At 45.9% G+C, this 15440-nt stretch overlaps 1 protein-coding gene across 1 annotated transcript in view; it reads right to left on the bottom strand.

The window, feature by feature from the left end:
* FGD1 (FYVE, RhoGEF and PH domain containing 1) overlaps positions 1-15440 on the bottom strand; it is a 46993-nt gene that overhangs the window by 11883 nt on the left and 19670 nt on the right. Inside the window, exons 2-12 of the mRNA XM_007958809.2 lie at positions 13293-13466; positions 12782-12959; positions 12242-12683; positions 10828-10917; positions 10014-10162; positions 7460-7616; positions 7214-7352; positions 2338-2396; positions 2081-2227; positions 1603-1695; positions 1396-1475 (exon numbers count right to left, since the gene is read on the bottom strand). Coding sequence (XP_007957000.1) covers positions 1396-1475; positions 1603-1695; positions 2081-2227; positions 2338-2396; positions 7214-7352; positions 7460-7616; positions 10014-10162; positions 10828-10917; positions 12242-12683; positions 12782-12959; positions 13293-13466 — 1708 coding nt within the window. The remainder of the gene's footprint in view (positions 1-1395; positions 1476-1602; positions 1696-2080; positions 2228-2337; positions 2397-7213; positions 7353-7459; positions 7617-10013; positions 10163-10827; positions 10918-12241; positions 12684-12781; positions 12960-13292; positions 13467-15440) is intronic.

Below are 15440 nucleotides of genomic sequence, written 5' to 3'. Positions count from 1 at the left end.
ACCTATCATTTGCTTTGTTCTCACTTTCCCCACAGCAGGTCTCCATGAATCTTCCAGAGCTTCAAGGCCCAACTCCAACCTTGCTTCCTACTGGAGGACACCCTCTAGGCCACATTTATTTGTCCTTCCTGTCTCTGCATAGTCCCAACAAGGAGAGTTATGTCTTTCATTTCTCACTTCCTAGCAGCCTGTCAAAAGCAGATCCTTCATTCTCTGGCCCTGACCTTGACCTCGCACCCTATTACCTGGGCCTTCAGAAAGCAGCATGTACAGTGGGTAGGAACACAACTGACTCTGAGGCCAGACAGCCTGAGCTCCAATCCCAGCTCTGCTCCTTTCTAGCTGGGGGACCTTGCGCAAGATGTGTAACTCTTCTGTTTCTCAGTTTCCTCATCTGTAAAATGGGGTTGATTGACTACTTCAAGGGTTGTTGTAAGGATTCAAGTATAAATTTAATATAAAACACCTAAAACAACGCCTGGCACAAGAGTAAGTGTTCATTATATGTGAGCTATTATTAAAATCATCCAAGTAGAGAATGGATATGAAACCTCCATTGTTAAATGGTTAGACATTCAACCCATGTTGTTATTTTTTAGTATGAAAATTTTCAAATACACAGAAAAGTAGTCAGGATAGCACAAGTAGAGTAAACACCTGTATGTCCACTATATAGATGCAATAATTTTTTAACATTTTGCCATGTTTACTTTATCCATATATAGGAATTTTTGCATGATGAACCATTTTAAAGTAAATTACAGACATGGTAATAATTCACCACTAAATCATCAGTATACATCACCAAAACCCAAGATCATTCTCCTATGTAACCACCATACCATTGCCACACCTGAGAAAATTAGCAATGATTCCCCAGTATCAATCATCTAATGCTTAATTCACATTCAAATTTTCCCTATTGTCCTACAAATGTCTTATAGGGCTGTTCTTCTTCAATCTAGACTCCTGTCAAGGACCAAGCATTTCATTTGGTTGTTATTTCTCCTTAAATCTCTGAATCTAGAATAAACTGTGTTTTTGTTATTCATGTTAAGAATAGCATCCCCCACTTCCTTTTCCTCGAATGAAACCCACGAGAAGAAATTCTTGCTTTATCAGGGAGAGCTTAATCATTCCCCAAAAGGCCCTCTTGGCTGGAGTGCCGCCTTCCCCCACATCATAAAGTACTCACCCTAAGCTCAAGTGGCCTCTAGCCCTCAGGGATCATCCCCATCCAAGAAGAGCAAGACTGCATCTTTAGGGAATAGAACCTACCCATTTTCTGGAACAATCACTTCCCCAGGAAGGTAGGCTTGGTGTCAGGCCTGGAATGCCTCAGCATCTCTAAAAGGAAGAGGGGGCTGGAGGGAAGGCATAGGTAAGGGCAAGTACCTGGCCTGGAGCTCCAGGGAGCGCTGCTTTCCTGAAACCAGGAAGGTCCGAGGCAGATTGAGGTTGGAGCTTTCCTTTAGCTGAATGGAGGGAGAAAGGGGCTTGGTGAGGCCTACCCTCTGCACAGATACACACACGGACTTTGGGTCAAAGCCAGAATGTTCCTCCTAACACCAAGGCCCCCATTTCCTACCTCTTGGTACTCACCTCCATGCCATCTACATCAATACGTGCTCGCACACTGAACTTCTGACCAAGGAGCCGCAGCCTGGGCACACAGTAAAGGAGGCGGTCGTTGAACTAGGAAGGAAAAGATTTGGGATGTATGTGCAGAGGACTTGGTTGGGGGGTGCCCCAGCTTCCTACCTTTATGGTACTCCTAAACATTACTGTTGGGGACTCAAGGTGACAGAGGGAAAAAACACAGCTCAATTAGACACAGGAGTCACAAGCAGAGAACCTAGACATGTGAGGCACTTCCTAGCTGTGTGACCTTGGGCAAGTCACTTCTCTCTTAAGTCTTAGTAACCTCATCTGTACAGAAAAGAATTCCTCATATATCTAGTGAAAATACAATGAGTTAATAGAGGAAAGAATGGTTAACCTGAGGATGGTCTTGAGTGAATACAATATCAATGTATGTGTAGGGGCATGGCCCAACAACAGCCCCATGCCTGGCACTTACTAGTATGAGGTATCGGTCTTGAGTGGTCCCATTCTTCGCTGACAGCTTAAGGATGTGACCTTCTTTTATGAGCTCTTTGGTGGGGCTGACAATGTCTTCCTCACCCCCTAGCAGCTCATATACCTTCAGCAGCTTGTGCATTCGCTCCTGGTGGAAGATAGTGAGCAAAAGGCAGGGCTTGGGTTGTCAGCCTCTCCTCAGATGCCCGTAAAACAAGCTCCCCAGGTCACAGACACAGGACTGTAAATCCCACTCACCATTTTGCGGATGGCAGCATTGGAGTGCTCTGCTGCTGTGGCTATCAGCTCCAGAGACTCTGTGGGCATAGTGAGGTGAGGTCAGATGGGGGGATTGACAGAGAAAAGGCTCTTGGGAAGTCCTTTCTTCCCTGAACAGCTACTCTTGGCCTGACCACATTCTCCTCATCCCAGAAAGTGCCAGCCTCAAAGATGTTCATATTGTTGTTGTTGTTATGTGCTGTCGAGTCAGACCTGACTCATAGCGACCCCTCCTTGGGTTTCCAAAGCGGCATCACTATGGAAGTAGATTGCCTAACCTTCCTTCCGAGGAGTGGCTGGTAGGTTTGAACCACCAGCCTTCTGGTTAGCAGTCAAGTAAGTGCCTTAGGCACTAGGCTACCAGAGCTCCTAAAGATGTTCATAGCATAATTTATAATCAGAAACTACTTCAATGACACAATAGCAGAATCATAGTACATGGATGCCAAAAAAAAAAAAAAAAAATCACAAGGAACAATTCTTTGTCTTAGTAATTCTGATTATAAGAATATATGCTGAAAAATACATGTTCTGTATACAAATACATGTTCACTGAAGTGTTTATAATAGTGACTAACTAGAAACAAATATGCCCCAAAGTAGGGGTTCATTTAAATAAATTATGTTCATAAAATAGAATATTAACCATGACAAATTATATAAGGTTTTTAATAATGTGGGAAATACTCAGCATATTTCAAGGGAGAAAGAAAGGATACAAATTTGTATATACTGTATGATCTCAATTTTGCAAATACACATTATAAAAAAAACAGGAAGAATATATGCTAAAGTAGTCGCTGTGCTTGTTCTCTGGGTGCTTAAATCACAAGTGATTTTTTTCCTATTTCTTTACTCTTTTCTGTATTTCCCTATTTCCTATCATGACCAGGTATCAACAGGAAAATTTTAAATATTTCCCTATATATCACCGCATACTCTTGCCAATGCTTAAGGCCCAGCTACAGCTATACTGCACCCTACTCTGTCTCTGTGGTACTGGATTTTCCCACTCAGCAAGTATGACTGTAATGGAGTAGCACAAGTGCTTCTGAAGAGGGTTCATATGATTTGTCAACCAAGTCTTATTTTCCTAGGAGGCTCTCTCTCCATGACCAAGTCTTGGTACTCAAGGGCTGTGGCCCCATCCTAGCTCAAGCCTCAACATGCCTTTCAGGTGCCAGGTTCCAAACTCCAACATCTTTTCCACCTTGGCTGCCAGAGGGAGCTATTTCACACACAGGTTACTGTCACTCCTCTGCTCAATCTGTCAGTGGTTCTCTTGTACCTGAAGGGTGAAGACCCAGCCCCTAAGCCTGGCATTCAAAGGCCTTGGTGATCTGGCTTCCTCTTCTTGTACTTCCCTAAACATGTCTTGTCTTACTTCATATGGTGAACTTGTACTCAATCTTCTGGATTTACCTTACCTCTTCCAGTAAGCCTGCCCTGAGTTTCTGTCTAGGTTCTCAGATAATCTTTCGCTTCCCTTTGTCCCACTAGTCAGACCCTAGGTGGGGCAGATGGTTAAGCATTTGACTATTAATCAAAAGATTGATGGTTTGAATCTACCCAGAGGTGCCTCAGAAGAAAGGCCTGGTGATCTGCTTCTGAAAGGTAACAACCTTGAAAATCCTATGGAGCAGTTCTACTCTGTACACATGGGATTGCCATGAGTTGAAAGTGACTTCACAGCAACTGGTGGTGGTGATCCCATTAGTCACACTGAACCTTTATATATCTGTATCTGTATGCCTTAGAAGACAAAAAGCTTCCTAGGACAGAGCTAAGGTACTATCATCACCCTCTCCAGAGCTCACTAACATATGTTTTGCATAAATTAGCTCCTTTAATCCTCAAAACTGTAAGGTAGTAATTGTCCCTTCTAATCAATGAGAGGAGACTAAGACTCAGATAGGGGAGGTGTCTGGTCCTAGATTGTCTATCTGGGAGGTGGCAGAGTTGCCATCAGAGCTAGGACTGATCTCCCAGAGGCCCTTTATCCTATACGATCTACGTTTCATGACTCCAAAGTAAGGGGCATGCTGGAGAGAATGCCTAGAGAAGAAGGTAGAAACAGGACTGTGGCAAGCTATGGGCATACAAGTTCAGGGCTTTGTATGCTGTTGGACTCAGACTAGAGGCCTTGCTATGGGGAACTCTAGAGAGATCTTGTATGGGATAAAGACTAGCATTTCTAAGGTCCAGTGTGTGTAAGCTCTGTCTAGGAATTAAGTATAGGAATTTCAGTCCAGGATGTCATTTGGAGGTTCAGGCTAGGGAGTACAATTTGGGAATTTGGTGTGGGGCTTGGTCTGGGAGCTTTAGTGGGACCTGGTCTGGATTTAGTAGTCTGGAATTTTGGTTTGGAGTTCAGTCTTGGGCTTAGTACAGGTGGTCTAGGCCAAGTTCCAGCTAGCCTGGTTTGGGGAGCTCAGTTTAGGGTCCAGGTTCCAGAGAGAGTTCAGTCTGGCAGACAGAAAGCAGGAGAATCAGTCTGGGGATCTGGAAATATGATGCAGTGGGGCTCACATCTGGAGGTACTTTCTGTCAGTTTGAAGACCTCAGCTATCAAACTTTCTAGGTGTCTAGGTCTTTCTAGGAGCCCAAGCTTGGTAACAAAGTGCTTGGTTTGAGAAATATTAACAGCCATGGACACAACTGTCCACTTCCCCCTTCTTGTGGCTTCTAGGACCCCACACATTCATGGTTTGCCATCTACCTTTAAGGCTGTGCCTTCTAAGTCTCTGCTGGTTCCACCTCCCTAGGCTTTGTCCTGAGTCCACTTTTCTCCATTTATACTCACAATCCTGGTCTTGGCCAGTCCCATGGTTATGAATGCTTTCTACGTGCCAATGATGACCAGATCTCTCTTTTGGGAATTCCAGACTCATCTAACTGGTGGCTCACTTTGAACATGTCCAAAATCAAAATCCTGCACCCATATTAGTAACCATCACTACTAGCCAAAAATCTAGGAATCATTCTTGACTCTTTCTCACAAGTCTCATTCTACCCTAGTCCTTCTAAATGCTACTTCCAAATATATCGAGTCCCACCATTTCTCGCCACTTGTACTGCTACTACCTTTGTCCAAGCCAACTTTTTCACTTAGATTACTGCAAAAAAGCCTTCTAACTGGTCTCTTGGCTCCTACTCTTGCTCCCTCTGCTCTTCAGATCAAAACCTTTCCATAACTTCCCACTGAACTCAGAATATAATCCACGTCACCTTGCAATTCAAAGTCTTACTCCTCTCTTCAACTCTGCTTCTACAACTGTACCTTTACTTGCCATACTTTGGTTACACAACACTCTTCTTGACCCAGAAATATGCAAGTTAGTCCCCCCCCATTTAGGGACTTATTCCAACTTGGAATGTGCTCCTCCTCAGCCAGCACATAGCTACCTTCTTCTTGCTATTCAGGTTTTGATTCCAGTGTCTTCTATTCAGAGGTCACTCAAACTATAGTAGGCCTCTCAGTCACTGTCACATCACTCTCTTCTATTTCTCTGAATTATACTTAAAAAAACAAAACAAAACAAAACAAAAAACACTGCCATTGAGTCGATTCCAACTCACAGTGATCCCTATTATGTTTTCAAGGCCGTAAATCTTTACAGAAGTAGATTGCCTCATCTTCCTCCTATGCAGAAGCTGGTGGGTTTGAACCACTGACCTTGTTGTTAGCAGCCAAATGCCTTAACTACTGTACCACCAGAGCTCCTTCTGACTTACACTTAGCACCTACCTAACATTTTCCTGTGTATTTATTACTTTTGTTTATTGTCTGTCTTCCTCACTAGAATCTATACTCCTTGAGATCAAGGACCTTGTCTGTCTCGTTCACTTCTGATCCCCAGTGCCTACAACAGTGCACAGAACATTGAAGTAGTCGGTAAATTGCTGTTAAGTTCACGAATGACTGAATGAATGGAAATAATAGTCTAGGAGAGAGAAGGTGTGGGTAGATACTGGGGGGCTCTATCTTGGGGTGTGACCCTATGAAGGGTGGAGCTTATACTGGGGAAATCAGAATGAAACCCTTTTCTAATGGTTCAGTGTCTAAGGATCCAGTCTGGGGAGGAGGTATGTCAGTTGAGAGATACAACTCTGGGAGGCAGAAAATGTGAGGTCTAGTCTAGGGTGCTCAGTTCTAGAGGATTGATTCTATAGTAGAGCTCTGATTATACTTGGAGGTTGTTTGGCAGGTTCATTCTGGATAGTGCTAGAGGACACAAAGTGGAGTTCTAAATCATGAAAGAAAATCAGGGGCTTGATGAGACAAGGCTCTTTCTGGGGAGCTCAACCATGGTGATTCAGTAAAGATGGCTCATGATGGCTCAAAGATGGCTCATGGCCTGAGCTAGGGTATTAGCCTGGTGGCTCCATCTGTACAGCTCAGTCCCTGGGGTTCAGGCTCAGTTTCATTTGAACTTGGTACAATTTCATTCAGGGTCTACTAGTGAGTCAACCTTGGGGTCTCAGCCTAGGGACTGGATTGCTCCCTTTCAGGGGATCACTCTGGACATACTGCTCAGACTGTGTGGTTCTAGTTAGGGAATTCAAACTGGGGGGCTCCTTGTGAATGTTGTTTTGGTACTGAGACAACAATTTCAAATTGGGGTTCATGTTGGGGTCTCGTACTAGAACCTCACGGGAGCCTTTTAGTTTGGAAATCCTATTCTAGAATCTCAATCTTGTGGCTCAGGAAAGGGATTTTAGTTAGCGGGCTTACCCTGTGAGTTAAGTCTTGGAGTCCTGCCTCAGTTGTTTGGCTTAGGGTGATCAGTGTGGGATTCACAATGGAGTGTGGGATTCACAGTGGGGTGTGGGAGAGTCAAGTGCATATACTCACTTTGGGCATCCTTGCTGTCTGGGGAGCCATGGGGCAGCTTTAACAGGTAGTCCTTGAGAAGTAGCTCATAGCGAGGGATGCGCTGCACGGGCTCTAACATGTGGTGCTGCAGTGTCAGGTTGCCACAGGCTTCCTCCTTCTGTGACAAGCAGAAACAGAGGGGGCTCAGATCTGGTTGCCAAGCCCCCATCAGGTCCCTGCAGACCTTCCCTCCCTATGTCTGCCCCATCTGGCTTGCCCACTTACCTGCACTTCATGGATAATGACTTTAAACTGGGTGGAGCGCTCTGTCCAGGTGTTGACAAGCTCCACAGCCCGGTCAAAGTTCTTCACATACTCGCCATACATCTTGAGGAAGGGTGCCAGTTTTTGCAGGATGTCTCCAATGCGTGGGTAGCGGTCCCTGGAGTGGAAGCCAGGGCTGACATGGTCCTACCAATTCTTGTACCCCACCCCCTGGAACTTTGCTTCACAGGTCTCCAGCACCAAGCAGTTATTCTCACTTCTGGCCTGGAAACCCACTTCTCAGCCAGTCTGCTTCTTTGGATATGATGCTTATATTAAAGGCCCATTAACCAAAGAGGCTCAAGACCACTGCCTGGGCTGCCACCTATCCCAACTCTGCACTGCTCAAGCACCAGGAAAGATGTCCTATAATACCTGCCCTGGCCTTATTACAATACAAGGGCCACTTTGTTCACTAATGATTGATTCCATGCCCAGCTTTGTGCTGGGTGATGCTGGGGATACAAAAATGAGTCACACGAAATCAAGCCCTAAGAGAGTCACTGTTTTATGGAAGAGGCAAAGAAATCAATCTGGTTGGGGAGACATAGGGACCAGGCCCAGTCCTGCCCTCAAGAGTCACAGTCTGGTAAGGGAGACACAGGAACCAGGTCTGGTCTTATCCTGCAAGGTTCACAGTTTGGTGGAGGAGACACAAAGACCATGCTTGATTCCAGCCCACTTTATATAAAAGTCTGTTGGGGAGGCAGGATAGGGCACAGACACCTTCCAATTACAGTGTCCAGATAAGGACAAGAAAAGCCCAGAAGAAGGGATCTAACCTGGCCTGGGGATCAATGCAGCCTTCCTGGAGGAGGTGAGGCCTGCAGTAGGTCCTGAAGGATCAATCAGGGCTAATCAGTCAAAAGCAGTTGAGAGAGATTTATAGGCAGAGAGAACAGAATGAGTAAAGCCACCAAAGTGACAAACAGCAAGGTGTTTGCAGGAAACTAAACAATTTGGTGTTACTAGAAGCGAATGAGTAAGGCAGAGTGGCAATTGATAAGTCTGGGTAATGAAGCAGGCAAGGCCTTTATACTATGGATGTGGGAAGCAAGGAGATGATTTTAAGCAGGGGCGTGACATGGTCTTATTGTTGTTTAGAAAGAACGGTTGTTTAGAAAGAACCTTCTGGCAGGTGGTATAGATTCTAAAGGACAGATTGAAAGATGAGAGCCTGGAGGCCAACAGATTGCCTATGAACCCTGCCCTTCCACCACAGGCCTCAGCTCAGGCATTGCCTCCTCTAACCCACAGGCTAGGTTAGGTCCATCTGTCTGGATTCCCACAGCCTCCCATTCCCACCTCTATCACAGCAGATAAAAATAAACACCACCTCATGTTTATCAAGTAGCTGTTTATCATGTACTGTTCTAAGCTCTCTACATCTACCAACTCATTTAATTCTTAAAACAACCCTATGGGGTAGGCCATGATTATGATCCTTGTTTTATAGATGAGGAAACTGAGGCACAGCAACTTAAGAAACTTGCTCAACATCACAAAACTAGCAAGTGGTAGCAGGTGGAAACTGAACCAAGCCAATTTGGTTCCTGATCTCACACTCTTAAAGGCTATACTATTCTACTGCTGAAAGTGAAGAGGACTTGAAACACTGATGAAGATGGATTACACCTCAACATAAAGCAAATAAAAATCCTTACAACTGGACCAGTAAGGAGTATCATAAATGGAGAGAAGACTGAAGTTGTCAAGGATTTCATTTTACTTGGATCCACAAACAATCAATGCCAAGGGAAGGAGCAGTCACACAATGCAAATGTGTATTGCATTGCACAAATCTGCTGCAAAAGACCTCCATAAAGTGTTAAAAATCAAAGATGTCACTTTGAGGACTAAGGTGTGCCTGACGCAAGCCACGGTATTTTCAGTCACTTCATAAGCATGCGAAAGCTAGACTATGAATAAGGAAGACTGAAGAAGAACTGATGCATTTGAATTACGGTATTGTGAAGAATATTGAATATACCACGGACTGCAAGAACAAACAAATCTGTCTTGGAAGAAGTACAGCCAGAATGCTCCTTAGAGGCGAGGATGGCGAGAGTTCAATTCACGTACTTAGGACATTTTACCAGGAGGTAAGGGCATCATGCTTGGTAAACTAGAGGGTCAGCGCAAAAGTGGAAGATCTTCAATGAGAATGGATTGACACAGTGGCTGCAACAATGGGCTCAAACAGAAACGACTGTAAGGATGGTGCAGGACCGGGCAGTGTTTCATTCTGTTGTACACAGGGTCGCTATGAGATAGAACTGACTCAGTGACACCTAATCACAACAACAGTAACAACAACAACATTCTGCTGTAATCATCTGAGTCCTGGTCTGTGTTCCACATTAGATCAGGAGGACCTAGAAGACAGAGCTTAAGCCTGGTTATTTTTGTGAAAGGCAGTAGGAGAGGGCAGTCAGGATATGAACTCCTGTACAAACATCTGGGCCTGGTGTGCAAGTGTAAGGAAGGCAGATAGCCTAGGCCTGGGGCCCCTCACCATTCCTCCATGCGCTTCTCTAGCTCTGGCAACAGGAACTGCTGGTGGAAGCAATAGATGGAGCAGATGTTAGAGAAGATGCCATGGACAACGTCGGCCGGGAAAGAACTGCGGTTCCGAGCTTCTTCCAGCAGCCGGGCACAGAACACCTGTGAGGCAGGGCAGGAAGATTCAGCCCAGCTGGGCTTGGGGCTTGGCTTGGGAATGGAGGACTTGAAGATGAGGGCAGTGTTTGGGGGCAGCTTTCTGGAGCTTTGGGATCAGCACTGGTCTTGATATTAAGGGGAGAGGGGATGGAGTTAGGGTTACGTATGGGGTTGGATTTCAGGTTGTCAAGGTTAAGACCTGGAGTTAGGCATTGGTACAATGAGAATTAAGGATCAGTGTCAAAGTCAGAATTAGACTGAGTCAGAGAAAATGTCAGAATTAAATACACTGCCTACTGTTTGCCAGGCACTGTCCTAGAGGCTGGGATAGAGCAGTGAACAAAGCAGAAAAAATTCCCTGCCTACAGGGAACTGACATTCTAGTGGATTTGGAGTTACAACCAAATTCAGGGTCTAGTTCACAGCCAGGGGTAAATTCTGGATCTGGGTCAGACAGAGTTGGCATTAGGGTCAGTGTTACAGTCAGACTGAAGGATGTACCATCAAGCTTGGGGTTGAGGTGGCCTCAGGGACAGAATGGAGGTCAAGGTCATAGAGGAGCCTTACCACCTCTTAATTCTTATCCCAATGGTGAAGCTGGGTTCAGGCCCTATCACTTCGTCCTTGGAACCCATACCACATCTTGGGGTTCCTGAGAGGCCATTCACCTGATCCAGGAGATGGAGCCTGGAAACATAAGCCTTCTCAGTTTGCAGAAGCTCATTGGCAATGTGGAACACCTTCTGCTGCACAGTCAACTGGAAAGGAGAAGAGGTGATCCTTGACCCATCATCCTCTATCCTAACCCTAACCCTCAAGTCCCCACAATTCTCTGAATAGTTCAAATGCTACTCCAAATCTGATGGCACCCCAAGATAACCCTGACCCCCATCTCTAGACCCATAAATCCTCCAGTTTCATCCCTGACTGCTCAAAATATTATAAAGCTACCCCTCAATTCTGATGACATGCACTCCCTCACCTAGCACTCATGTACTCATTTATTTATTCTCTCTATACATTCAGCTCTGTATAGTGGTTAAACATGTAGGCTGGAAAGTTAGACCTCCTGGGTTCAAATTCTAACTCTGTCAGTCACTAACTTGCATAAATTGCTTAATTGCTCTGTATTTAACTATCTTCACCTATAAACTGAGATAATAATAGGCCCTAAGTCAACTTGTAGTTTGGACAATTAAATGATTTGATATATATTAAACATAGCAAACTACAGACTAAGTATTCTATAATTGTTAGTTATCTGTTTATTTGCCTTCTCAGTTCACTGTCAGCAAAGGGTTGCTGAGTACCTGGGATGTAAGGAAAACCTAAAAGAGTATGAAAATGTATAAAATGCATTGCCTTTTGGCCCAATTTCCTATTTGTCAGACGTATCCTTGGTAAGTACCTACCATTCCAGCAGACCGTGGCCTCAGCCCCCACACCTAAGTGTGCTTCTGGTGAAACAAATAGTCTGGCTGAGACCTAACTCAAGTGCAAGGATGCCTTGTGAAGAAATACTGGCCTGCCAGGGCAGAGCAACGGGTCTTTGCTATCAAGACACTTCCTCTCCATTGCCTCAGCTGTGTCTGTGATGCTCTAGTTCTCATGCCTCTCTGCCAGCTGTTGGAAAGTTTCTCTGGGTGACAGCACTGTTAATTTCATTCCATCTCCTTTTTATAATAAGACAGGGGCTTATGGAAGAGCAGAGAGGGAACAGAACTGTCCAATGTCACACAGCTACTGAGTTATGGGATTTTCTAGATGGAACAGGTCTTTAAAGACCCCCAACAGGATACTTATCTTCAAGATGGGGGAACAGGCCTATCCAGTGTTAGTGGTCCTCTGCTGAAGATAAGACATTTGGAACTGTGATGGTCATTTTGGTAGTCATTCTGGTGGATGTAGAGTATGGGGGCTTGCTACTGGTATTTATCACCAGGAGACCAAGGAAGCTAAATTCCCAAAATGGAGAAAATGCCCTCTTTCAGGAAATACTGAGCTAGGGGAAGAACCAAATGTAAAAGCCAGGCTCCTAATTTCTCTACATAGTCTTGCCTGTTGGTGAACATGGATAAGTACCTCCACAGACTCCTGTCTCTCCACTGGGGACACTGGGATTTCTCTGTCCTTCTCCTCATCCTCCTCTTCATCATCCTCCTCATCCAGGTCACTATCAACTTCCTGGGAGGCAGGCCGGTGGGGATCAGCCAGAGCAACAGGCACACTGGCCAGGGCAGGAGGCCCGGGGCAGAGGCTGTGGCTAGGGGGCCCGTCATCATTGACAAAGCAGGTCTCCTCACTGTTGGATGGTGAGCTGATGCTGTCAATTCCACTGTCCCGGTTGGGCACCTTCTCACCATCCCGGGGCCCAGGAGCCAGCAGGAACAAGCAGCGGGAGGCCTCGCCCTCAGAGAGCTGGGGCACTGGTGGATGTGGGGGTGGTGGTGGCAACATGGCTGGCTCTGTGGGACCTGGGCTGGGGCCAGAGGCTGGCCTATCCGCAGCAGCAATCACAGGCTCTCTGAGATAGGTGGTGGACATATATAGGGACAAAGCATGAGCTCCTGCAGTCCCATTGTTGTCCCAGGCCCATCCTCACCCCCAGGGGACCAGACCAACCTCTCAAATTTCTCAATCAGTGAAGATACTGCTGCAGAACTGGGGCCAGCCTCCACCCTAGGGGCCAGGCCCTTGGCCACTCGGGGATCTGCGGGCAGTGGGCGTGAAGGCGGAGGGGGAATGGGCTCAGATGGAGGGAGCATCCGAGGCATCTGCAGGTAGCTGGGCTTTGGGGGGACTAGAGAGACAGATGGGGAAGAGAGAGGCAGAGACCTCAATGAGCTGGGTTTGGAGGTAGTTGTCATGGCCAGTCCACACTCCCCCCCCACAAACCCCTGGTCTCTACCTCTGCCTAATATGGGCACACAACAGGCCTTAAGTGAGATCCTAGTGTGCATACATTAACCCCAGGCCACAGCCCTCTGCCCCCTAGAGGTAGGCAGCACTGTCCCGTGGACCATGGTGCTTCTCTGTCCTTCTAACAAGCCCTATTCTCTGCCACTGGCCAACTTCCTCCTTTCTCCCTCCCCTGGGCCATTACATTTCTCTGCCCTTCTCTGGAACAACTTACCCTGTGGCTTTGGGCCTGGTGCTCGCTTCAGTGGTGAAGGACGCTGGCTAGGGTTTTCACTTGGAGGGCCTGCATCTGAGCGAAGCCATTGGGGGCCTTCTGGATGAGGCTCAAGGCTTTGGCCAGGGTCAAGGGACAAACTCTTAACCAGGATCCGGTTTCCCTGGTGCAGCCCTGCAGAAAGGGAGAAACTGGATTTGAAGTGGCTGATTACACTCTAGAGAGGACCGGGGAGTTGTATGTCCCTGCAGGTATCTGGGTTCTTCTGCGCTTCCATGAGGTCCCTTTCTGGCCACATAACTTTTCTAGGATGCCCCTACCCCAGCCTTCAAATGGGGGTCAGGACCAGGGCTGTGGCTGGCTTTGTTTTCATAAATAGATAAAAGTTCTTTGTGATTAGTACATTGATTCCATGTATGTGAACAAGGAGTTAAACCAGGCTTGGGGGGCAGAGTGAGCACCCTGAAATTCATGCCACAGTGAGTAGGCTGAGCACAAATTAGTCTTTATTTACTCCCTTTTGTAAGGCCCTGAGGGTATCTGGACTTTCTTGGTTATAATTTTGTATAGATAGGTGTGCTTGAAAATGATAAAATTGTATTTCATGAGCAAAAGTTTTGCCTCTTAAAATCCAAGCTTCTCACTTATCTGTACTATACTCCTCTACTTCCATACTCACACATCCAGCACCAAAAGTTCAGGTGCTACCATTAACTGGCAGGGTGCCACAGGAACAACTTTCAAAGAGCAAGCAGCAAATTCAGAAAAAAGACCTTTTTGCACTAACTATCCTTCTTCCATCACTGTGGGCCCCCTAAACCTCTGTCTTTGGCCCTGGTGGAGATGATGATCACATTTGGGAGAGAAGGCTCAGTCTGAGAGGCAGTGAGCCCTCCCCTCTCCTCAGGGATGACTGGGCATGGGATGGTATGTGGTGTTTTAGAAGACAGGTGGGGGCAGAGTAGAGAGGAAAAAGCCTTAGATTCCAGACTAGGGTTTAGGTAAGGAACTGGGCACCCATTCTGTGAATAGAAGGGAGCCATGAAACCTCTTTGTATAGTGGAAGGATGCAGAGTCTCTGGGTGGGTGAAATGGTTAACAGCTTGGCTGCTAATTAAAAGGTTGGCAATTCTAAAGAAATGCCTGGTGATCTACTTCTAAAAAATCAGCCAATGAAAACCCTATGAAGCACAGCAACTGGTTTGGTTTGGGTTAGGGGAAGGATAGAGTGCAAAGAGGGTGGGTGAAAACAAGAGTGAGTGGTTGTCAAGACCTCCCAGATGTACCATCAGCACAAGGTATTAGTTATGTTATGTTGTGCCAGTCACATGGCCTCTCACATAGCCATACAGTCTCTCATCTATGACCAATCACAAATGGACCCACTCAATCACAAAGACACATGGTATACACTATGGTATAACTGAGGGGTCACACAAATTCATACACCCAATCACATACTATCCCACTCCAGAAAATTTGGTCATACACAGTCACATAGACTCACAGTCACAGCCTCACATATTATCATATAACCACACAATATTACACACACCTGCAAATGTGGTCACGCAGTCTCAAAGACCAAAAATCACACAATGCCAATTATACCATTTCACATACAGCCTCACACAACAATCACCAAACCACATTAATATACCCAGTGATACACCCATTAAACATAGTTCCACTGAGTCACAAGGATATAGTGTCATTTACAATATGACTCACAATCACAGGGCCAGAATATCATAAAGAGATCTGGTGGCGCAGTGCCTAAGGCATTTTGACTGCTAACCAGAAGGCTGGCGATTCAAACCCACCAGCCACTCCAAAAAAGGAAGATGGATCAATCTACTTCTGTAAAGATTTACAGCCTTTTGAACCCTTTTGCACATACAGTACTGCATTGTCAGTGAAGGCAAACATGGGTATACGGGTGGATAGATGAGTGGACAGGCTGAACTATAGGTATGTCTATGAAGCAGGGAGTGTACCCAAGAACATGTATAGGGTTGGCAGACAATGGTCCTATAAGTTTATGTGTATGATCTGAATTCCCAGGTGTATTGTAGAGCTGACAAGGGGCAAGGTTGTGGTCACTGCTTGGTCACAGCCAGCTACCCAGAGGGACCGAGTAGTTGAACC

The sequence above is a fragment of the Orycteropus afer genome, unplaced genomic scaffold, assembly GCF_000298275.1.
Source record: "Orycteropus afer afer isolate SDZICR_OR568_19922 unplaced genomic scaffold, OryAfe1.0 scaffold01138, whole genome shotgun sequence".
In the NCBI taxonomy this organism is placed as follows: domain Eukaryota; kingdom Metazoa; phylum Chordata; class Mammalia; order Tubulidentata; family Orycteropodidae; genus Orycteropus; species Orycteropus afer.
This window is presented reverse-complemented; position numbering and strand designations above follow the sequence as displayed.